General features: G+C 38.0%; 2 protein-coding genes across 9 annotated transcripts in view; one reads left to right on the forward strand and one right to left on the reverse strand.

Annotated features, from left to right (window-relative positions):
* Positions 1 to 23985, reverse strand: part of PELI1 (pellino E3 ubiquitin protein ligase 1) — a 136334-nt gene that overhangs the window by 46659 nt on the left and 65690 nt on the right. The window contains exon 5 of one of the 8 annotated variants that reach the window (XM_077915628.1): positions 17110 to 17156. The exons of 6 other annotated variants lie outside the window; for them this stretch is intronic. The gene's annotated coding sequence lies outside the window, so the exon portion shown is untranslated. Of the gene's footprint in view, positions 1 to 12240; positions 12398 to 17109; positions 17157 to 23985 lie in introns of those variants that run through there. One more of the 8 variants, XM_077915630.1, reaches the window with a different exon arrangement.
* The window catches only part of LOC144324415 (uncharacterized), a 95497-nt gene continuing 83286 nt past the window's right edge, over positions 11775 to 23985 (forward strand). The window contains exons 1-2 of the mRNA XM_077915856.1: positions 11775 to 11827; positions 12154 to 12908. Of these exons, the coding sequence (XP_077771982.1) occupies positions 11775 to 11827; positions 12154 to 12886 (786 nt within the window). The 3' untranslated portion in view covers positions 12887 to 12908. The remainder of the gene's footprint in view (positions 11828 to 12153; positions 12909 to 23985) is intronic.

The following is a 23985-nucleotide window of genomic DNA, read 5'->3' on the forward strand; positions in this document are numbered from 1 at the left end:
TTGGGGGACAGTTCTTTTCCTCTCTTTTTCCACTTCTACAAATCAAGACACCAGTATGAATAAAAACAACTGTCAATTTTTGATCACCTACGTTATGCTTAACATTGTGCTGAGGGTTTTATGTATTAGTTCTATTCCTCTCAACAAGATTAAGTAAGTCACCTGCCCAAGGCAATAGAGCTGTTAATCAATGGTGGAAGGATTTAAATCCAGTTTTCTTTATATCAAAGCCTCTTAAAAAATATTTTATTTATTTATTCATGAGAGACACACAGAGAGAGAGAGAGGCAGCGACATAGGCAGAGGGAGAAGCAGGCTCCATACAGGAAGCCCGATGTGGGACTCTATCCCAGGTCCTCAGGATCACACCCCAGAGCCCAAGGCAGATGCTCAACCGCTGAGCCACCCAGGCGTCCCTATCAAAGCCTTTTTGAATACTACCTTACCTATTATTATTCTAACTTGAATGACCATCTATGAAGTTGGTTCTGGAAAGTGAAAAACAGCAAAACTAAAGGAGCTATCAGACTGAGAAGATAGGGAATGAACCTAGAAAAACGAAGCTTCAAAAACAAGTTTAATGAAATTTCATGTGAAAGAGTCTGAGAAAAAGAAGTGGAGTTAAGATTTAAAGACCCAGCCAGAAGAACATCAAACCATCGTAACACTTTTCTAAAATATGTTCCATGGTATACAGCAGTAACACATTTGAGAGCTTGTTAAAACTGTAGAATCTCAAGGCTTATCTGGACTTACGGAATCAGAAAATGAATCTTAGTATGATTCCCAAATAATCTGCATAATACATTAATGTCTGAGAAGCAATGGTCTGATACTATTACCTAGATGAAGATACCAACCAGGTTAAAGAACAGTTTGCAGAGCTAAAAGGCCTCTTGACTCTCAGGCTAGTATTCATTCTGCTTCACCATGTGCCCTTCAAATAGACACATCACTTTGAATCTCAGTAACCTGATGTTTTGCCATTGAAACATTTAGGAGTTGAAATGAGTTTAAATCAAGTCACCACTAACCATTTTATTTTTTTTTTTAATTAAAATTTTTTTTCCACTAACCATTTTAAATGTTTCCACTCCACTTGGAATTTTAAATGTTCCCATGAATTTTCTCCAGTTTTTTTTTTCTTTAAGATTTATTTATTTTGGGGGGAGGAAGGAGAAATAGCATGAGCGGGGGGAGGGGCAGAGAGAAAGGGCAAGAAATGGACTCACTGCTGAGCACAGAGCCAAGCTAGATCTCAGGACCCTGAGATCATAACCTGAGCAGAAACCAAGAGCCGGACGCTTAACCAACTGAGCCACCCAGGTGCCCCTTCCAATATTTGTTTTTAACATCATGATATGTCTTTGCCCATTGGGGGTATTCTAACAGAATACCATAGACTTATAAAAAACAGATTTATGTCTCACAGTACTGAAGACTGGGAAGTCCAAGATCAACACTGGCAGATTAGGTAATGGGGAGGGCTCACTTCCTGGCTCATAGATGGTCATCTTTTCACAGTATCCTTACATTGGCAGAAGGAGTGAGGGATATCTAAGGTCTTTTATAAGGTCATCAATCTCATTCATGAAGGCTCTGCCCTCATGACGGAATCCCCTCCCAGAAGTCCTCCCTCCAAATACCATCATATTAGGGATTAGGTTTTAATACGTGAATTTTGTGGGGGATACAAACATTCAGTCTATAGTACTACATGAAATACAAACATGCTATCTCTGACCACAAAGAATTCTTAATTCACAGAATAAGTGAATTACCATCTCTCTAACTCTGTTCGATGTGAAAAAAACAGTAAAGACTCAAAAAAAAAAAAAAAAGACTTTCTACTGGGAAGTCATTTAAAATCACGGAATTGTGGAGTTGGAAGAGATGACAGATTTCATCTAGAATGCCAACTATCTAGCTGCTGACAATACAGTACCAAAAAGGGGTCAGGTATTATGTATATCTGCATGGGTTGGTTCCAAAGAGGGCTATCATAGAGTTGCTAACCTTGTAAAGATAAGGAAAGTTAAGACCTTGAGAGGTTAAATGAAATATATGAGGCACTCACTAAATAAATGGATCAGAACTCCAGGTCTCATGACTTCTGGTATACTGGTTTTTATCCTGATCCTGCTTTTCCTCTTTGATACATTTATTCAATAAAAAAATATAAAAACCTTTTCATGTAATAGCAAAAATCAACCAATTAAAATTTAACTGAGAATAAACAAGTCTTCAAGAAGTCCTATAACAATGACATACATGTAAGTACCTTCAAAGTTTTAAATGAAGCCCACAATCTCTAGGTTGTATCATTGTGATCAATGAATGATCTCTGACTCAGATTGTTTTCTGACAATTTTACTTCATGGTGAGTTTTTCCATGTGACAATTCTTCTTTAGAGTTTAGCCATGATGACTCAGGGCACCTAGATGCTACGAAAGAGCTTTCAATTTAAGAAGTAGGAGGAGAATGAGGGGGCATATTGAATCATTAACAGCCTACTCAGTTCTGAAATCCAGCAAATCCTTTTTGGAAGCCATTTTAAAGACAGCTTCAGGAGGCAAATTCTGGCTAAAGCCTTTAAAGACTGGTTTTTAAGAGCTCAACTACATACAAATAGATTGGTATACCATTTATAAAAGAGACACAACCAAGGAGTTTTAACAAAATGTGAATTTCTTTTTGTTAACTATAAGTTATGAATTTTTTAAAAAAGGTCTGGTGTCACTGAAGTCACATACATGATCTAGACTGAACACTTCAAGAGCAAAACTCAAAATTCATTGCTCCTTTGGTGAACTTAGTTCAGACTTAGTTCGGAGACTAAATCATGCCATTTTAAATGAAAATTACAGTAAAGCAGTTAAGTAAATCTAAAAAACTTTCAGATACATGAAGTTTGTCTATATTACTGTGGTTTCTAATTAGAAGCAACCACTACTTTATGAAACAAACACACATTTAACACATTTCTCACAAAAGATAAACGTAATTAGTTTTGTAATTTGGATGTTTTGGTCCTTTGTCAAATTTAAAGAATAGTAGTAAGAAACAAATGAAAGAAAAATCCATTATGTTAACAGTAGTCTAAATTAAAGAAAATCAGCTTTTAGTCCTTCTAGTACACGCAGTTCATTAAATTTGGCATAGACCCAGAGGAACATGAAGTACTGTGGGTATCATTTGCCAAAACCCAGGAATCCAACACTCAGGTTTTGAGGAACCAACAAAATACCTCCAGTTGTTTTCAGTTATCGTTAAAAAATAATATTAAACTTTATGAGGCCTTCTAAAGATTAAGCCAATTGACAGGCTGCACACTACAATGAGCATCTAACCAGCAAAAAAATCAGGGCCAGTCATCTTATAATTTATTCCATGAAAGGATGAAGAAGTTATAAACTTCTTTACCACATTACTGATCTTTCTACCCTTTCCTCTTAACGGTCAAAAAAGCACCTTATCAGAAGTCCGGACAGTTTTTTTCCAAGGCCATTTATGATTAACCATTATTACAGTGATGGTGAAGTCCCTGATTGATGTTTTTAGAAAAGACAACATACACCAAGAGTTGAAAATGGTGTTTGAAATTCTACGAGGCTGTTAATTCTGTCAAATTTTGCTAGTTTAAGTTTCATTCTGGATGGATGCAGAACTAACTCTTGAGGCTTTCAAATCAATGAGTTTACTACTATTTCCTATATTATTCAGTTGAAAAATACTGTATCCTTTGGGTCACAGAGTTATCTCTTAGAGCCTAACTGATAGAATATACCATCTCTCCTCTAGAACACACACCAAAAAATGGGGGGCAAGAAAAGGTAAAAAAGAAGGTAAGCAGGTAAAAGACACAAATAGGACAGATGTTATATCTGTCATCTACCTGTTACTACTTTAAGACCCTTCATTCATTCCAAGCCCACTCTCCAAGTATAAAAAATAGCAGGCATGTAGAAAACATGGTGGAAGGGCAATAGGCACTAAAGCAAGCAAAGGTGCATAAACAGAGCCAGTGACAAAAATGAAGAAGAGATGAAAGTAAGAGAGAGAGATGAAGTGAGAGCTACAGAGATGTGGAATACAAATACCTTTCAAAGCGCAACTTGAAAAGAAAATCCTGGAACCTGATGCAGCAAAAACCTACAGAGTTTAAGTAATAGAGTGAATTTTTTTTTTTTTTTAAAAGGTCTATTTAGTTGAGAGAGAGAGAGAGAGAGAGCTTGCAAGTGCATGTGCATGCATGAGCAGGGGGTGGAGCAGAGGGAGGGAGAGGGGCAAAAGGGGGAGAGATGGGGAGAGAGGGGGGAGAGAATGAGAGAGAGAGAGACAAAGACAGAGAGAGAGACAGAGACAGAGACAAGCAGACTCCTTACTGAGCATGGAGCCCAGACTCAGGGCTTGATCTCATGACCATGAGATCATGACCTGAGACAAAATGAAGAGTCAGATGCTTAACCTACTGAGCCACCCTGGCACTCCTAGAGAGTGAATTTTCAAATAATTCTTCATTAGTGTTACTTATTATCACCATCATTATTAACATTATTATCATTATTGCTATTATTTCCCAAAATAAATACAGGCTTTATCATGGTCACAAAGCTTAAGTCAACATGAAATTTAAGATATCCCTTTTGCAAAGCAAGTTTTTTTCTTGAAATGGAAGCTGTATTATTATTACTATTTTCTATTTAATAATTTGAGTCTTAGCTCATTAAGTCATGGACACTTAAGCAGATCCAACTTACCAGAATTATCCATGGTCAAGTTTACTATTTTGTGAGAGCCAATTTTTTCTTTCCTTCCTTCTCTTCCCCTCCCCCTCTTTCTCTTCCTCCTCCATTATAAGCTATTTATTTATTCCACAAAAATGGAAATAAAAACAGATTCGTAATCCTACCACCAAATCAACAGACTGAAAGCTAGTTCTAAAATGAGCCACACATCAGAATGGTCCCACCATAGAATTTCAAAGTCCTTCATGAAAAACTATTATTCTTTTTATTGCATTTTACAGAGCAATCAAAGATAGTTTGTAAAGACCTTCAGAGTTAATGGAAAGCCCACGAATTAAACATGGGTTCTCTGTTCCAGGCCAATAAGCTAGTGTTTAAAATACATTACATAATCCAGCATAGCATCCAAATCCTGATAGTATATACAGTGTATGAAGAAAGGTTCTATCTATATGTAAACCTCTGCATATATATATATATGTGTGTGTGTGTATATATATATATATATATATATACACACACACACTAAAAGGATCAAAAACTCTGATTGAATTTAAAAAATTAAAGAATTTTCTAAAAATGTTTAAAACAGGGAGCTTTATCAAATATTCCTTATACTGATCCATACTTATATTCTTAGTGGTCACTTTATGCAATTTATTTTATTATATTCTTAGTGGTCACTTTATGCAATACTTTATTATTACTTTTTTTAAGATTTTATTTTTTTTAAGTAATCTCTACACCCACCACGGGGCTCAAACTTAACCCCAAGATCAAAAGTCGCATGCTCTACTGACTGAGCCAACCAGGCACCCCTGCAATTTATATAATAAAGGTCAAAAATTCTACTTAATGCCATTAAATCCTACATATTATTGATTAAAAATACAAAACCATTGTGCTCTTCTATTATGTGTAATTAACTAGAAAAAAATGGTTTTTTAAATTCAATGTTATTGACAAAGTAAAAATCCCTGAAATAAGTTTAGTTTCTCAGGTTGGAAAACTTATCCTTACAAAAAATGAAAATCATTTATCATTTAAATCATTTAGTGCAAAATCATTTGAAACTAGTAATCTCCAAATGTATATCGTTCTATGAATAGATTTTAAAAATCTATATTCATGGAGGGTTTTTTTGAGGGGGCCTTTCAAACATTTGGAAGATGAGATCAATTTTTCTATAATAATAAAGATTTAAACACAGTTCTCTATTATGGCAAATCATCATGTTCTGGAAGCAACCACTAATCTGAGAATTGAAGCATGAATTTAAGACTTGAGAGCCAGATTAGTCTCAAACACTAAATGTGTGTTAGTCTTTCAATTCCCCAAGTGTATGCCATAGCAACAAGAAAGTTATACAACTTCATTACATTATAAATGCCATCTCTTCAGTCTTGAATGCATAACACAAAACTTATCGGCAATGATGGTCTTGAGTACTTAATTTTTAAGAAGTGTGCACAGCTTTGTGTGTATATGTTTTAATGCATCAGACAAAACCTAAATATCTAAATGAGTGTAATAGTCTCTTCCGTATTAGTCATTCTCAGAGGTTAGATCCTTATTCCAAATGATGCTGCAATTGTCCACAACATTAATAAAACTCCTTTTCAGTCTATGGGTAGATCTGATTTTCAGAAATAGTAATTGCCTTCTCAGAGTGGATATGGATTTTAGAAACAGCCTGAAGTTATTTCCTATTTTCTTTCTGTCCCAAAGTCTTTTTGAGTCATATCTGATAAATGAAATGAGATGTCATATGGCTAATACCCTCTTTTTCCTTAAAAACAAGGAGCAAATATAAGGTACTGAGCTATTTTCATGTGTGGCTCCTAAACTGGCTTAGAAGGCAATTACCAAAAAAAGGTAGTTCCAAAAATATTTTGAGTAATGCTAGTATCCTTGAAATAAGTGTATAGCTTCCAGGGTGACCAAAGTAGACTTATTTTAGTTAAATGTATAAAATAAATGTCCTTACTTTAAAGCAAGATGGATAACCACCCAGGCCCTATAAAATCTGGTGTCCCAGCTCCTCCCTTTACCTTTCTTATCCAATCTGCTGTTCTTTCACTCTAACCCAGCCACACTGGTCTTATAGTTTCTTGTATTCTAGTCAAGATTCTCTACCTCAGAGCCATCATACTTGCTGTTTTCTTCGCCTGTGTCCTGTCCCAGGATTATCTGCAAGGCTTACTCCTTCACCTCCTTCCTTCAAGTCTTCACTCAAATACCTTCTCAATGAGGTCTATTCTGCATCCTCCTCCTATTACAACCCACCTGTTCCTTCTTCCCCTTCTCTGCTTTATTCTCTTGTGTGTGTGTAAAAGTGTTCATTACAGAAATTTCAAACATATACAAAAGTAGAGAGAATATGAGAAATCTAAGGTATGCATCATCTACCATCGACAATTTTCAATATATGGCCAATCTTGTTTCATCTATGCTCCTCTCCCGTCCAAATTATTTTAGAGCAATAATCCAGACATGACATTTTAATTCATAAATACGTTAGATCTCTAAAAGGACTCTTGTTTAAAACTCATAGTACATTATCACACCTACAAAAATTAACAATTTCTTTTCATCAGACATCCAATGTCCAAATTTCGCCAATTTTTCATAAGCATCTTTTTATAGTTAGTTTTGCTCAAAGCAGGATCTAACTAAGGTCTATACATTGCATTTGGTGGATATGCTTCTGAAGTCTCTTTAAATCTTAGAGCTTCCTCTCCTTTTCTTATTTCTTGTTATTTACTTCCTGAAGAAATGAGGTCATTTCTCCTTAAAACATGAAATACTTTACTTATTTATTTTATTGCCTGTGTTTGTTATTAGAATGTAAACACCATAAAGCAGAGCTTTTAGTTTTAGTCTGTATGACTAATATGAGTGCCTGACACATAAAAGACATCCAATAAATACTTAATGAATGAATATTTGGCATTCATGACAAAAGTCCATTGCCCACCCAATAGCAGAAACTGCCCATCACCATATCCTTTCCTACTGAGCTTGAACTGGGACTCCCAGTTTTCTAAATATAGTACAGGGAGCCCCCACCAAGCAACCAGATTTGGTACCCAAGGTGAAATCTATTCACTATCCCTGCTTTATCTCCCCCTCTTCAAAGTAAGCGTACTTCTATCACCAAAACAGATTCAATGCACCCTGTATGTTGAAATTTAGCTGAAGTTTAGCATAATAAATAACTGACTGTATTTCTTGTCAAGTATGCATAAACATTTCCTAGCTTATTTTAGACAATTTAGGGAAGAAAGCAAATTGCAGCCAAAAAATGATAGAAACAGAAACTGCAGAAGATGGTGGGAAACTAGGGGTAATACGTATTTTTAGAATTAGCAACATCCCAAGGGGTTCATTATAAAAGAAAAATCAGTAATAAATTCTTTGAAAAGGAAGTAAATCACATGTGTATTGAATTTAGAACTTTTTTTTTAACTACATGAATAGTCAAGATTAAGTGGGGAATGACAAATGTCCAAATTTTCTCATTTACAGGCAACAGCAACATATTCTATTTTCCTGTAAATGGCATTTTGAGGTGTATAAAAGTTTTACAGGGGTAACACGAGGAATACCATGTAGAATTCTATTCTCTGAAACAGAGTTTACTGCAGCAAAAAACAAAAAAAGAAAATAAAACATCGTGTACACATTCTGAAAAAAATAATCACATCTTCTTAGACTCATTTACAATTCATTTCTCTTAAATTACTTGACAAAGCTCTTTTCCTTTAAGTTTACTTCAGAAGGAAGCTATGATAATTGAAAGCCTCCAATCAGATGTTCATATTTTTTGATACTTATTTCTACTTAAAAAGGAAAAAAATCTCACAAATTCCTTGATATTCTCTCAAGAAATCACATGCTTCCTTCTTTAATATTTGCAAATTAATTCAGCAACAACAGAAATTATGTAGGACCTACTAAGCGTAACATGTGAGGCAATTATTTTCAACCTTTGGCAGGAAAATTAGAAGTGGTCTTTTGACATAATGTAAGAAAAAAGCTAGTGGCATAACTTGACATATCTAGTTCTTTCAGTGGCCAATATTTCTTGTTCTGAGGTTCCCACACATTAGTGTGGGGAACATCTTCTCTGCCAGAGGTCAAACTTAAGGAAAAGCAATGATAATCCTCCCCCTTACCACATGTGTAAAAAAAAAAAAAAAACAAAAAAACAAAAAACAAAAAAAACTCAACAAAAATCCCCAAATCCCTTGAAAGAATGATTTCTGTTTACTTTTCCTGTGTAATATATTTAGAGAGAATCTGGAAAAGATGGCTAGAAATCTATAAACAGAAAGTGCTAAGTGGAATTCACTGTTTATAGACTTTAGCTAGAATTTTGTCCCTTATATAATGTTGCCAGGAATCTTTTATATTGTACTCTTTAAAAACATCTTCATCAGGTTTCCTTTTCTGTTGATTTTCCTCCTCCTCCTTTTCTCTGGCTCTTAAACTTGTTTCATTCTCTTCAATTAAATGGCATAAATGTAACTTTTGGAATAACTGATTTTTCCAAAGAAACTCCTGGAACTATCTTAGTGCCATCATATACATCATATATACCTGTCATTTTGAAATTTTAATATATTATATATTGTATAGTTAAAATATATGTAATAAAATTATCCACAGAAATCTTTCTGATTTAATAAATACTAGGCTAGGTCTATATTGATGTGGAATGGTAAGATGTATATATGTAAGAATGTTAGAAAAATAATTTTGAATTGTAAGCCTGGGCTCAAAATCTTTATCAGCTCCAGAATTTTCTGTCTGCAAACAGTTGTTCACAAGCAGGATTACTATAGTCCTTATCATCTGACCCATTAGACAACTACAGTAAGACATATTCTGAATGACAAGACTCTGAACATATCAGTGACATTAATTATGACAACCTGAAAAGAAGCTGAAACGAAGTCAAACAGCAACATACAGAGGCTTCCCCTTGAAACATGCCTGACTAGCATTTGCTGTATTAGACTTAGTTCCTTGATCTGTGCTTTTCAGTCATTTCTTTAAGCAGTCCCAAAGACATCAGGAAACCTGCGGTGCCAGCCTTTGCCAGTCAACACTAACTTCTGCCTTTGGACTCTAGTGATTGAGCAAAGATGTTGTGTTAGTAGTTTCCTTTGAGTACAAATATCTCCGGTTTGAAAAGCTACAGGAAAAGTTCAATATAACCAAAAAACTGCAAGGTCACCTAAATGACAATTTTAAGGAGAGCAGATTCTCCCCCTTTACCCCAAAACTGTCATTCAGGCACAATTTCTAGCCTTTTTTTTTAAGTCGACAAATACTGCTATTATTGCATTACAGCATCTCTAACACATTAATAAAAACCTAGGTGACACTTTTCTCTTTAAAAGGTGTAAATATATTAGATGAGGCATAAAAAACCACTCCACTACATGCAACTTTCCAAACACTTAACTGTTCTATTTCCAAATGTTTGTTTTAAACTCAAGATCTCTTTAAACATACTACAGGAACGGGACAGGTTAGAGGACTGGAGAGAAATATGAAAATAACAAATGTCTCACTTTTCCTTTTCTGATGGAACCACCAGAATCTAAAATGTGTGTGTGTGGGGGGGGGGGGGGGGGGGCGCGGGCAACGATATCATACAAAGGTGAATTCAAGAGGAATTCGGATAAGTGAAAGTACTCACTGTTACTACAGTTTTGATCACATTCAACTCAGGAAATAACTACTAGAAATGATGCTTGATTTAAATTTTTGGTACCCTCCAGTTTGGTTCAACTACCAAAACGAATAAACTTGTCCTCAGAGTTACGCATTTTCCTCCAGAAGAGGTTGTTGGTGCGAATAAGGAAACAAAAGGAATTGGTACGATATATTTGTACAATAAGGACAATGTTTTGAGAGATGTAAATCTGATCGCTCTGAGGAAACATTTCCTGTTTAAAAGAAAACATCATAGGCTGAAACAGAAGAAATGAAAAACTGAACCTTCTCCACAATTCAAAAAATCTAAATCCACACTACAATGCAGATTAAAAACAAACAAACAAAAAACAAAACAAAAATCACTTTACATCTCTTCTCAGTTACCCTACACATTCAGTGTAGAAAGACAAAGCCAGTTCTGAAACAAAAGATCAGCTGCTACGAAAACAAAATAACACTCTGCAGAGGAGGAAAAGTACACAGCCTTTGAACCAAAACAAACAGATGACCTTTTCATACACTTAAAGCTTCAGTCCTTGGCACAGCCAGCACCTTATGGATAAAATGCTCCCTCCATTATTTGCTAACATACTGTGTGAGGACTACACGATGGGAAGGCTGTGGATAAAAACAAGGCACATCTCCTTGTGTGTGATCAAAATCTGTCAAATCTACATTAAAAAAGCAAAACAAAACAAAACAAAAAACAAAACCATCTCTGCCCTCCCGCCCCCCCCTTAATTGCTCTCTTGCCTCATGAGACCCCTGAATGTACAAAACTAAAAGTACGTGGGGAGGGAAGTGTAGGATTTTGCAGGCTTCTCCACGCTCCAGGGAGGCATTTCTCACGAATCCTTTGAGGTTTTAGGATTCAGATACTATGCAACCAGAATTGCTGTCTGAGCTACCTCACAATTTACCCAGACTTCTTTTACTTTAGACTTGAGTTAACCTGTTAACTAAAAGGAGCATCTTGAACTTTTCCACGGGGGCGCCTTTGGAGAACGAGTTCAGGCTCATAAAGCCTTTTCGGGTCCTCAGACACTCGGCGCGCGGCGGCAGATCAAGAGTGTCCATCGGGTAGAGGGCTCTTTCCGGGACTCAGTTTACCCACCGAACCAAAAACGGGCGTATCAACGTCGTTTCGTGAGGGGGGAGACCCCCCTCACACACACACAGACACACACACGCACACACACAGACACACACGCGCGCAGAGGCGTAATTAATCAGTGTCTTTGAACTGCTCTGAGATCCAGAGATGAAAGGAGACGCCGGAGAGACGCGCGGAGACGATGACAAGAATCACAACAATAAAAAGAATGACTAACTTGGAAGTCTGCGTTATGTAAGGAAGGAGAAAGAAGTTAGCAGATGCGCACGAACAAAAGAGGAGCCCACCGCCCCCTTTGTTTCTCTTTCCTTTCTCTCCTCCTCCCCGCGGCCCGCGCGGCTCGGCGCCGGGGGGCGCGGGGGGCGCGGGGCTCCCGGGCGGAGGGGGAGGGCGCGTCGGGCCGGCTCCTCACAAAGGCCCTTCCTCCCGCGAGGGCGCGGGATGCGGGCGCCGCGAACTCCGCTCCCGGCCGCGTCGAGCGCGGGGGCGCGCAGGCGGGCGGGCGGGCTGGCGGGCAGGGAGAGCCGGCGCTGGGGGCCCCCGGGCCGCCGCTGAGGAAGTTGCGCGCCCGCCTCGCCCGCGCGCCGGGCCGGCCCCGTCACCATCCCTCCCGCCCGCCCGCGCGCCGCCGCCGCCGCCACACTCACCGGACGATCGCTGGCGGCCGCGAGCCCAGCACGGCCCCGAGGGCCGGAGCGAGGGGGCCGAGCGTGCGTACGCGAGCGGCGCGAGCAGACAGCCCGGCGTTCGGCCGCCGCCTCCCTCGCCAGCCGGCCGAGCCCCGCGAGGGAAGTTGGCCGCGGAGCCGAGCGCCGAGGAGCCGCGCGCTCAGGCACAGGCAGAGGCGCGGGGCCCGCTTTGTGGTGCGCTCCCGGAGGGCTGAGGCAACCCGAACGCGCGGTGCGGCGGCGGCGGCGGCGGCGGCGGCGGCGGAGGCTGCGGCTGCTGGTGGAGGCGGCGGCCGCGGCGGCGCCCCCCGACGGTCCCTCCGCCTCACACCGCCTCTGGGTCACTGACACACACTCGGAGGGAGGGGAGGGGACTAGCCGGAAGGCGGGGCAGGAGGGACGGGACGGGGGCAGGGCCACAGCGGGAGGCGGTGACGCGGCGCCGAGTGGTCTCTTGGGAGTTGTAGTCCTCCAACGCAAGGAACCGAGGGCTCCATCGTGGCGGTGGAGGCTTCCCGGCTGTCTCTGCACTGCGCATGCTCAGGGCGAGAGGGTCGGCCCCCACTGTTGCTATGGTCACCGACACTCGGAGGGAGAGACCGCGTTCCTCGCTGCTGCTGGCTGAACAAGGCCCTCCTTGTCCTAAGGTACGGCGAGGGATCCCGCCCCCAGCTACTCCTTCCCTACTTTGCTCCACCCCCCCAGCTCCTAGTTTCACCACTCACAAGTGCCCAGTGAGGTCGGACTTCCTGTCGATATTTTTTGGCATTTCCCTGCTACTTAATTTTCTTTCAAAATTCCGAATCACAGATGCCCATTTTCCCCTCCCTTCCCTCAAAAGAGTCCTCTCTGCTTTAGATTCAACTTTTTTTTTTGTTTTTTTTTTTTACCTAAGACTTGTAGAAAGGTAGTTGCTTCCAGTAACTTAATAATGAAGTGATAAAACGATTAGGAACATCACCTTGTTAATTTTTTTTCATTTCGTCACATCAGACTTTAAGACCAGCAAAGGTAAAAGAAAGAGTTCAGGGTTAATATTGGTATTTTTTACTTGCTCAGCGTAAAATGACCCAGGTTTGTTTATTTTAAAGCCTACGATTTTTTAAGAAATATACATAAGTTCAAACGATGCGTGGGACGTGGAAGATTGTTTACTGCACATATGTTGGCAAACTTTCATTTGGCAGTAACTGAAGTCTGAACCAAAGTCTGAGTATGCTGTTGGGCTGGTCAGCTAAGTCTACACCCATACAGGCAGGCACCGAGGTGTGAATTGGTGGTGGAGGAGGGTGGTAGAAGGCAGGACACAGTTACTGGATCTCTAAAGGTCTAAAGGTAACCTGTCCCAGCCTCTTGTATTCCTTCCCTAGCTGAAAACCCATACATACTCTGGAAGAAAAAGATTAATGCTTATAAATCAGAAAAACATGTAGTGGAAGAAAAACGGAGGTTTTCAAATAGAATCTTAAGATCAAAAATCCTTATTTTTGTAGACCACATAATTATTCATTCAAGAAAAAACACACTTATTGAGTATACTATGTCTCAGTATACTTTGTTGGTTCTCGGAAATAGAGATGCAGAAATATTAAAGAAACATTTCTTGTTTTCAAAGTGCTTGCTGTGCATAGAGGAGACAGGTAAATAAAGGGACTCAGTGTGATAAATACTATAACAGGAAAGCATACCAGGTGCTTTGATGCACAGCTGCCCCAGACTCAAGTAAGGTCAGATGCTTCCAAGAACATTTGAACTTGAAGATGGCTGTGAGTTAGGGTGTTTTGAGTATTTTGGTGGAGGAGGGGAAGAGAGAAGTGAGTGGGAGCATGGGGGGTGGAGTTGGAAGGCAGGAAGAGCAAAGTGCTAGAGGCATGAGACTGTGCAGTATTCTGGCTTGGCAGAGTTCAGCATTGTTGGTAGAACAGGATTGAGGGAGTGGTGAGAGAAGACACAGAAAAAGAATGAAGAATCTTATACAATATGCTAAGGAATGTGAACTCTTTTCTAGAAGCAATGGAAACTCATGCCAGGACTGTAAGCAGATGAAATTTTCATAAGATATGTATTTTAGAAATGCATTTTCTGCATTTAAAAAAAGATGAGAGCCCGAACTAAGGCATCAGCAGTGGCAGGAGACTGAACTGAGGGTAATCAGACACTATTTAAGAGAGAGAATTAATAGAACCTAGTGAGCAGTTGCCTATGTTTGGGGGTGAAAGGTGAAGGAAGGTTATCAATTATGATGCTTTTGGTTGCAAGCAGCAAAACCCCAACTCTAACTGGCTTAACCAATCAATATTACCTGTCTAGATAGAAAGTCCAATGAAAAGGTGGGCTTCAAAGCTGAATGACTCAACAGTTCAAAGATGTCATGTTTCTCTCTTATTTCATTGCTTTTCCTTCCTTAGTATTAGCCTATGGTCAAATGACAGTGGTTTTAAGAAATTCCTGTGGTTTTAAGTTTCACCATCTAGGTACATGAAAAGAAAAAAAAAAAAGAAATTTTTGAAAACTGTTTTAGAAGGGAGAGAAAACTACCTTTCCCCAGAAGTCTCAAGAACTGGTTCATGTTTCTATACATGACCAGGGAATGACATGAGACTAATTATCTAAGGATAAAGACATATGCCCTGCCCCCAGCCCCAAAGGAGTTAGATTCCTCCAAGTTGTGATGGGGAGGTGTTGGATATCCCAATGAACACAGGGGTGATTGCCCAGAAAAAGAAGAATGAAGGCTGGCAAGGGGGGGGGGGGATCCATAATATGTATTACAAGGAAGGAGAAGGATGAGATTTATGAGCCATTGATGCCATTAACTGAGTTAGGAAATACAGAAGATTGAACAGCTTTTGAGGGGGAATTTGATGAATTCGCTTTGGATATGTTGAGTTTGAGATAATTCTGGACATCTCTGTGAAGAAGTGGAGTAGGCAGTTATATATATACATATATATTATATATATGACTCTAGTGCTCTGAAGAAAGATCTGGACAGCAGAAGATACAATTGGAATATACCATCATATAGACGGTAGTCAAAATTATAGGAATGGATGAAATAACCCACAGGGAGTATGTACATCAGAAAAGGAGGAATCAATAATAGCATCCTGGGGAACACCAGCACTTAATGCGTAGGCAAGAAGATCATGAAAATGCCTAGGAACTAGCAAGAGACCTAGAACATGTAAAGAAATAGGAAAATGTAATCTATAACCAGGAGAAAAGTCAGTCAACATAAACAAAGCCAGAAATGAAAAAGATGGTAGAATTAGCAGTCCACAATATTAAAAGCTATTATGAATATGCTCCATATACTGAAAGAGAAATTAGAGATATAAAATAATGGAATTTCAATGGACATAAAAATTTCACTGAGTGAGATTAATACTCAAGCAGGTTAGACACTCTGAAGAAAAGATTAGTAAACTTGGAGACATAGCAGTAGAATCTAGCCCAAAACTAAAAAAAAATTAAACAACAACGAAAATGAAAAAAAAAATGAAAAACTGCCTCAGTGATCTGTAGGATATTACCAAGTTTTCTAGTTTTTGTGTGACTGGAGTTCCAGATGAGAGAGAGGTGAGAAAGGGTGACAGAAAAAATATTTGAAGTAATATGGCTAAAAATTGGACAAAAATTATAAACCCAGAGATTGAAGAAGTTCAATAAGCCCTAAGCAGGGTAAGCACATGCACTCAAAACCACTAAAAAAGACATCGTCATCAAACTGTTGAAATCTTGCGGTAAGAAGAAAATATCAAAAGCAGCCAGTGGGAGGAAAGGCACATTATGTATAGAGAAACAAAGACGAAAATTCAATGAACTTCTCTGATCAGAAACTATGCAAGTCAAGAGACAATGAAAGGGCATTTAAAAAAGTGCTGAAAGAAAAAAAATTCTGTCACATAGAATCCTATATTTAGAAAAAATATCTTTCAATAATGAAAGCTAAAGAAAACAAAAGCTGAGAGAATGTTGCCAGTTACACTGCACCACAAGAAATGTTAAAGCAACTTTTTCAGCATTAAAACACACACACACACATACACACAGAAGCTTGAGTTTGTATTAAAGAATGAAGAGTCCTGGAAATGGTAACTATATAAGTAAATACAAAAGGCTTTGCCCCTCTCATTTAGAAATTCTTAAAAAAATAACTGATTACTTAAACAAAAATACAATACTGTTTTATAGAGTTCATAACATATGTAGAAGTAAAATGCTTGACAATAATAGTTCAAAGGATGGAAGGGAGAAATGGAATTACATTGTTAGAATTTACATTGTATGTGAAATGTACTATTATTTGAAGGTAAATTGTGATAAATTTAAAATGTACATTCTAAATCTTAGAACACCCATCAAAAATAAAACAAACAGGTCTAGCTAATAGGTCAACAGTGGGGATAAAATGAAATCCTAAAAAGGTATGTTTGAATGTAGAATCAGAAATACAAAGAAATCTGTGTCCTTAATGACCATAGAGCTGACATAGCTTCTAGAACACAGGTTTCTATCTCTTGACCTCTTTTAAGTGATTGAGAAATAAACTTCTAATTCATAGGCATTGTTGTTTTATATTCTATGTTATGTACATAATCAGAATAGCTGCCTGCTTATATTAGTTATGGACATTCTATGTCCATTTTATGTTATGGACATAATCAGAATAGCTACCTGCTTATACTAGTTTCATGAAGTAAAGTATATTTCCCAGAATCAGGCAAACCCACACATTGCTCAAGATTTGGTCTCATTGGCAGCAACTTCAACATAATTCTGGAGTTCGTGTAATTGTCATTAAAATTACGAGTATAGTTTATCTTTTGTATGAATATTGCTTACCATTAGTTCAATCAGTTTTTCTTGAAAGAGGAAATACATGTAGAGTCCTTGGAATAGAGAAAATGCTCAGTCAATATACATTACTTTGAAACAGCCTCCATAATAAGGTTGAGATACCCTAATTTATTTATTTTTTAAAAGATTTTATTTATTTATTTGAGAGAGAGAGAGTCTACGAGCCGAGGGGAAGTGCAGAGGATAAAGCAGATTCCTCACTAAGCAGGAAGCCCAACATGGGGACTCGATCCCAGGACGCCGGGATCATGACCTGAGCCAAAGGCAGATGCTTAACGATCTGAGCCACCCAGGTGCCCTGAGATACCCCAATTTAGATATATTGTGAGGTTTGTACTCCAAAGTTAGGTAAAAAATAAAAGTGGCATTCATTTATCTATGAAAATCAGTGAACCTCTCTTTGAAATTGTGTTCACCGTACTCTTCTGTATAGTTCTTCAAAATCAGCAGTGCGAAACTTCAATCACAGGAAATGAGTGCACCTTCACTCACCCTCTACTCAGTATATGTGTCTAGTTTAATATTTAACAGTTCTTTGACCAAAGCAGCTATCCTTTTTTGCTTATCTGCACTTTCAAATTTGGTATATTCAAATATCTAGTCATTTCAGTAAAAAATGACTAATAATTAAGGTTTTGTTAAATCTCTTAAATTCTAAAAACTTCTTGATCTTAGGAATTTGCTCAGTAAATTCCAGTGTTTCCTCCACCATCTGACTACATAAAAATCAACTAGAACGATGTTTCTACTCTTCCTCCAAATATACATGAAAATGATATTTAGAATATGAATATAAGGAAAAATCACAATGTTAATACCTTTCTCCAAAACATGATGCAATTAATCTAATTTGCTAGAAAATGATGTAGAGGGAATTGGATACACCAATCTTTTCTTATGACTTGAAAAAAACTGTTGCAAACTTATTTTTCTCTTTTTACTGCAAACGTTTCATCTGCAGCACGTGAACATACCTTTGCATATTTTGTCCAAATTTCTCATATTTTATACTGACAAATGATTATATCCTGTTCATGGATGTTAAAAGTTGGGCTTTTTTTTTTTTTTATTAGAAATGCAGGCAGACTTCTTTTTGAGATCTGGAAGACCGTAGACTACATTTGAATTCTTGCTGAGATGCTCAGATTTGAGAGTACTAATATTGTGTTTGCATTTTAATATTCAGGTATTATGTAGGTTATCTCTTAAAATTTCTATCTTCCAATAGTCTTCCCTAAAATAAAATTATTCTCTTTTAATGTTCTCAAAGTCTCCAAATAGCTCACAGTCAACATGGAACATGTTCCTATTTTAAACCTGTGAATGGCACACAATTTGAAGGCCTGGGCTTTCACTCAAAAGATTTGTAGGCCCCAAATGCTGTCTCTGACATTTTAGATATATTTGGAAAATGTCAAAGACAAGCTAGTTAAGATTTTAATTTTTTAAAGAAGTATGCTTATACACCAAAGAATGCAGCCTGTATATTTTCAGTATTAGGCCAATCAACACGTATGCAAACAGTTATTTTGGAACTTTAAAAAATACTAAATAATGAAAGAAGTGGAAAACTCATGGAGAGAAGATTTAGATTGTGTTACCATACCTATTGATTTTTCTGCTCATGGAATAATTACTTGTACTTTTATACCTCACGTTTCATGCATTAATTCCTTCATCAAATACTCATTGTACATAGTGCCAAGCTATGGATGTAAAGATTAATTAGTCATGTTTCCAACCCTTGGAAAGCTTATAAGCAAGTGCATAGATAAGTACAACAAAATTTTATAACCACTTTTCTAGAAGTATGTTTAGGAAATAGTGGGTACGTAGACAAGGGAATAATCAGTTTTACATGAGAATGCAGTCAGAAAACACTTCAAAGAGGAGATGGTGGTTGAGCTAAGTCCTGAAACATGTCCAGGTGACCAAGGACATTTTAATAGAGCTTGCACTATGAGAAAAAACATGGAAGATGAAATAGCATGACCTACTTGGAGAACAACAGGCAATTTGGGCCAGATCATAGGGTATGAGGTGAGCAACCTGAATCATGAGGTTAGGTAAATTTTCTGGGATCAGATCACAGAAGTCCTTTTATGCCATGCCATGCCAAGGAGTTTGGCAATGAGAAACTGTTGAAAGAATATAAACAGAAGAGTGATACCAATCATATTTGTGTTTGAGCAAGGTGACCAGTTTAAAGAATATATAATAATTCAGGTGAGAGATGATGGACACACTAAGTAGCTGTGGGGAATGGAAAGAAGAGAACAGATACCAAAGACATTCGAGAGATAGAATGGGACTTAATTGCTGATTGGATGTGGGAGGTGAGGGAAAGAGGAGAGAAGGATAATTTTGAGGTTTCTAGCTATGTAACTGGACATTACACATTGAAGCGATTCGTTAATAGTGAACACCAGAAGAGAAGCAACTTAGTGGAAAATAATGAACTTCATTTTGGACAATAGAACTGGAAGTGAATGTGATGATACCCAGAAGGCATGAGATAAATATTGAGTACTGATGCCATTGAACACTGAACCTGGGAATGGATAAGAGCCCTGGGGAAAGGGGTGCATGGGTGGCTCAGTTCGTTGAGTGTCTAACTCTTGATTTTGGCTAGGTCATGATCTCAGGGTCATGAGATTGAACCCTGCTTTGGGCTCTGTGCTCAGCATCAGCAGGGAGTCTGCTTCTCTCTCTTTCCCTCTCCCTCTGCGCCTCTATCCCCCTCTCAAATAAATAAATAAATAAATAAATAAATAAATAAATGAATAAATCTTTAAAGAAAGATCCTCCAGTGAGTGTGTAGAGTGATACCAATAACAACAGTTAACATCTATTGCATTATTAAGATCTTATTTGTACCAAGTGTCCTGCTCTATGTTACCTCATTCAATCTTTGACAAACTCTATGAGGTTAAGTACTCTTGATTGTTAATTTTATGTGTCAACTTGACTGGACCAGATATTTGGTTAAACATTATTTCTGGGTGTGTCTCTGAAGGTGTTTTTGGATGATACTAACATTTGAATCATTGGACTAAGTAAAGCGAATTGCACTGTGGGCCTCATCTGATCAGTTGAAAGATTGAATAGAACAAAAAGGCTGACCCTTCCACAAATAAGGAGGAATTTCCTACTGCCTGACTGCCTTGAGCTTGGATATTGGCTTTCAGCTATTTGAAAGTCCTGGTGTTAGCAGGGGTCCCAGTTCTAACCTCCGCACTACCAGTACATCTCCTGTCCCTCTATAGGCATTAAAACCCTGGCCTCAGGCCCATAAGGCCTAGATTTAAGTCTGACTTAGAGTCCCTTTCTCCTGACACAACATTTTTTTCCCTCTGGCAATAGGATTTCTCTCAGGCCCAGGATGTCTATGTATTTGTATCAGAAAAGATGGCTGCAATGAGCTCAATCTGCCATGTTGTGAGAGCCTAGTTTTTATTCATTTTTGAAAATGATTTCGAATACTTTGCCATAATTACCTATATTCTTATTTTCTAAAAATCTTTTTACCAATACCTTTAAGGACGTATCTGACTTGTTCAAGTACAAAAGAAATACACTGACCATGAAACATTACCATCTCTGAAATAGTAGTATGTAGACACAGTTAGGGAATACTGGGGAGCCAGGCTAGGGTGTGGAAGGGATTTAGGGTAAATAGCCATATTTAAAGTTGGCAAGTTATAGGACTCTAACTTCATGATGTTCACTTTAATTCTCCTTGTTCACCCCCCAAGCTAGGTTGGTGCCCCATAACCCAATCTTTCTTTGGTAGTTTTCTCTAGTTCTCTGACTTATGTTGGTAAGTAAAATAGTAAGTTACTCTAAACTCACCAATTTTTGTTTTGTTTTAACATCTCTTTATAGACCTGAGTACAGGAATCCTGGACTTTGCCAATAAAAATTTCCTACTTAAGTTCTGCCCTTCTCAGTATTAATGTCTCACAACTAGATCTCCTGAACTGCTACTGCTCTAATATTTTCTCAGATAATTCCCCCATTCAGTTTCACATGCTGCCTTAAGCATCTGTGTCTCCTGCTTGTCCTGCCTCCACAGTTACCTCTCGGAGATCAGTTTCTTCACAACCCCACCCCGCTGTGTCACTGTTTAAAACTCCCAGCCTCCCAACCTGAGTCACCGCACGCCCCCTTCTAGTGTTACCAGCCGGGCCTCTTACCCCCAGCCTGTCTCTTCTCTGATAAAATCAGCATTGCATGTTAGCAGAGACACACCATTCCATCCATTTGACCAGACTTGGCAGCCTGGAGTTTTTCAGTTTATGAGAGTATGTTTTTAATGCAGCATTTATAGATCTTAGAAAATTTAAAAGTATACAGAAAAACAAAGAATAGTCCAATGAATCCCATGTATCCATCATCCAGCTTGAAGAATTTTCAACTTCTGGTCAACCTTGTTTGGTCTCTATCTCCACCACACCCACTGATTTATTTCAAAACAAATCCCAGATGCCATATAATTTTATCTGTATATCCATATGTGTCTTTTAAAAACTGAGTGTTTTATTTTATTTTTTAAAAGATTTTTTTTATTAATTTGAGACAGAGAGGGTACAAGCAGGGAGGAGGGTCAGAGGGAGAGGGAGAAGCAGACTCCTCACTCATGCAGGAAGCCTGATGTGGGGCTCAATCCCAGGACCCCAATGTCATGACCTAAGCCAAAGGCAGATGCTACTGAGCCACCCAGGCACCCCTAGATATCTTTATTTTAAAAACAAAACTATAACTTGATTATCACACCTAAAAATAACCCCCTGAATATTTTCTTAATATCCTCAAATATCCAGACAGTTTTTAAGAATTGAGATACAAAAATCCATTAGTTGTTATTATCTCTTAAGTCTCTCTTTTTAAAAAAGTTGCATATTATGAAAATTTTCAAACACATACAAAGTAAGCAATATAATATACATACACAACACCTAGCTTTAATCATGACCATCAGTCTTTTTTCTTGTATCATCTATACCTCTACCCACTCTCCAATTTCCATTCCATTATTTTTTAACAGTGTTTGTACATATATTTAAACATACAAATCTTAGTTGTATAGTTTTGACAAATGGATATACCAATGTAACCCATATCCCTATCATCACATAGGAATTTACATCTCCCTAGATGGTCCCCTTGTGCCTCTTACCCCTTCACAGGCAACTTCTATGTTGATTTTTATTTTAGCCTTAGATTAGTGCCTGTTCTAGGCCTTTATCCTCTTTTATGTTTAGCTTCTTCTCAGTACAATGTCTGTGAGATTCAGTCTACTTCATATAATTGCTATCACTACTACAGTATGTTTATCCTTTCTCCTGTTGATGGACATTTGGTTAATGAAGGTTTTTGTTATTGAGAATAAAGCTGCTATGAACATTATTCCATAAGACTACCAGTGCTTAAACTTTTTTTAAAGGTCTAAGTGGGGTGCGTGTGTGCGTGTGTGTGTGTGTGTGTGTGTGTGTGTGTGTGTAGGTGCAGGGAGTTGGTTATTGTTGAGGAATCCAGGTCATTTGTCCAGTAGAATGTCTAGTCAGGATTCTGCTGATTGCATCCACTTATGTTTTACATATTCCTCTGTCCCTTGAATTTTCTGTAAATTGATCATTAGATCTAGAGGCATAAAAGATTCAAGTTCAATTTTGTCAAGACTGTTTCAAAGGTGTTGTTGTGCACTTCCATTAGAAGATCACAGTGATGAGTATTCTTTTATTTGATACTGTAACTTTGGGATAGGTTTCTAGAAATGAGATTGTTGGATTAAAGGGTAAATGTATATAAACTTTCACTAGATTTAACTTATGAGATTTTCAGGTATATATTATAAACTATAATATGCTGTTCAGTGAGGTATTGGTTGTGGTAATTTTGCTACGTAGAAATACACATACACACACAATTTAATCTCATTATTTGTAGTAGTTATGATCTATAAAGTTGCTGCAAACACTGAATTAGTAAGTACTGAACCATGCCTCCTAGAGAAAAATACAAGGTTAAGATCCTGTGAGCATCTGGTCACAACATTTTAGTCAACTCAGCAATAGATAATCTTATTTTATGTGTACTTCTGCTTAAAGACAACTTATTTAATATATATTGTTGATTCATTAATATTGAGCTCACAGTCAACAGCACTATAACTCATGCCTAAATGAAACTTATCTAACACACATATTTTCTCTGAGGGCAACAGCACAGCCTTCCTATGCTTAGAAACATTAGACAGCAGCTCAGCACTGTTTGTGGGCCCTTTTAAACATTGAAATCACACACACACAAACAAAAGCAGAAGACATAAAAATCTGAACAACCTGGTGCTAAATGGACCACAAAATGGACACTTATTTACAGTATGAGATCTAAGACAAGAAGGCAGAACATTACCTTGTTCAGCCTCAGCTAGGTATGTGGGTGCCAAGAAACTCAAATTTTGGGGGACTCGTGGCATGTCCATGAATGACCTACGAAAGCACTATGATTATTAATATGGGAATTACAAGTATTTTTAGTGAGTAGGCAAAATCACAAATACGTACTCCATGAAGAATGAGAATCAACTCTATACATAAAACAGGGTTAGCATCTGTTTCCAATCCCCCAGAAATTGGGCAGCTAAAAAGAAGAATAAACATATTCTTTTCAGCAGGCTCAATGGGACTATATTCCCATGAGAGCTAGGCTTGATGGAGGTATCCTGTCTCAAAAACGTGTAGACTGAAGCGTAACCATAACTCACTGTGATAGGAGATGTAGGTAAATTGGGTTGTAAATATGCTAACATTTTTACTAAGAAAGAACCCTCCTTAAGTGAGAAAAATATCATATATA

Source organism: Canis aureus, chromosome 11 (assembly GCF_053574225.1).
Source record: "Canis aureus isolate CA01 chromosome 11, VMU_Caureus_v.1.0, whole genome shotgun sequence".
NCBI classification, from domain to species: Eukaryota; Metazoa; Chordata; class Mammalia; order Carnivora; family Canidae; genus Canis; species Canis aureus.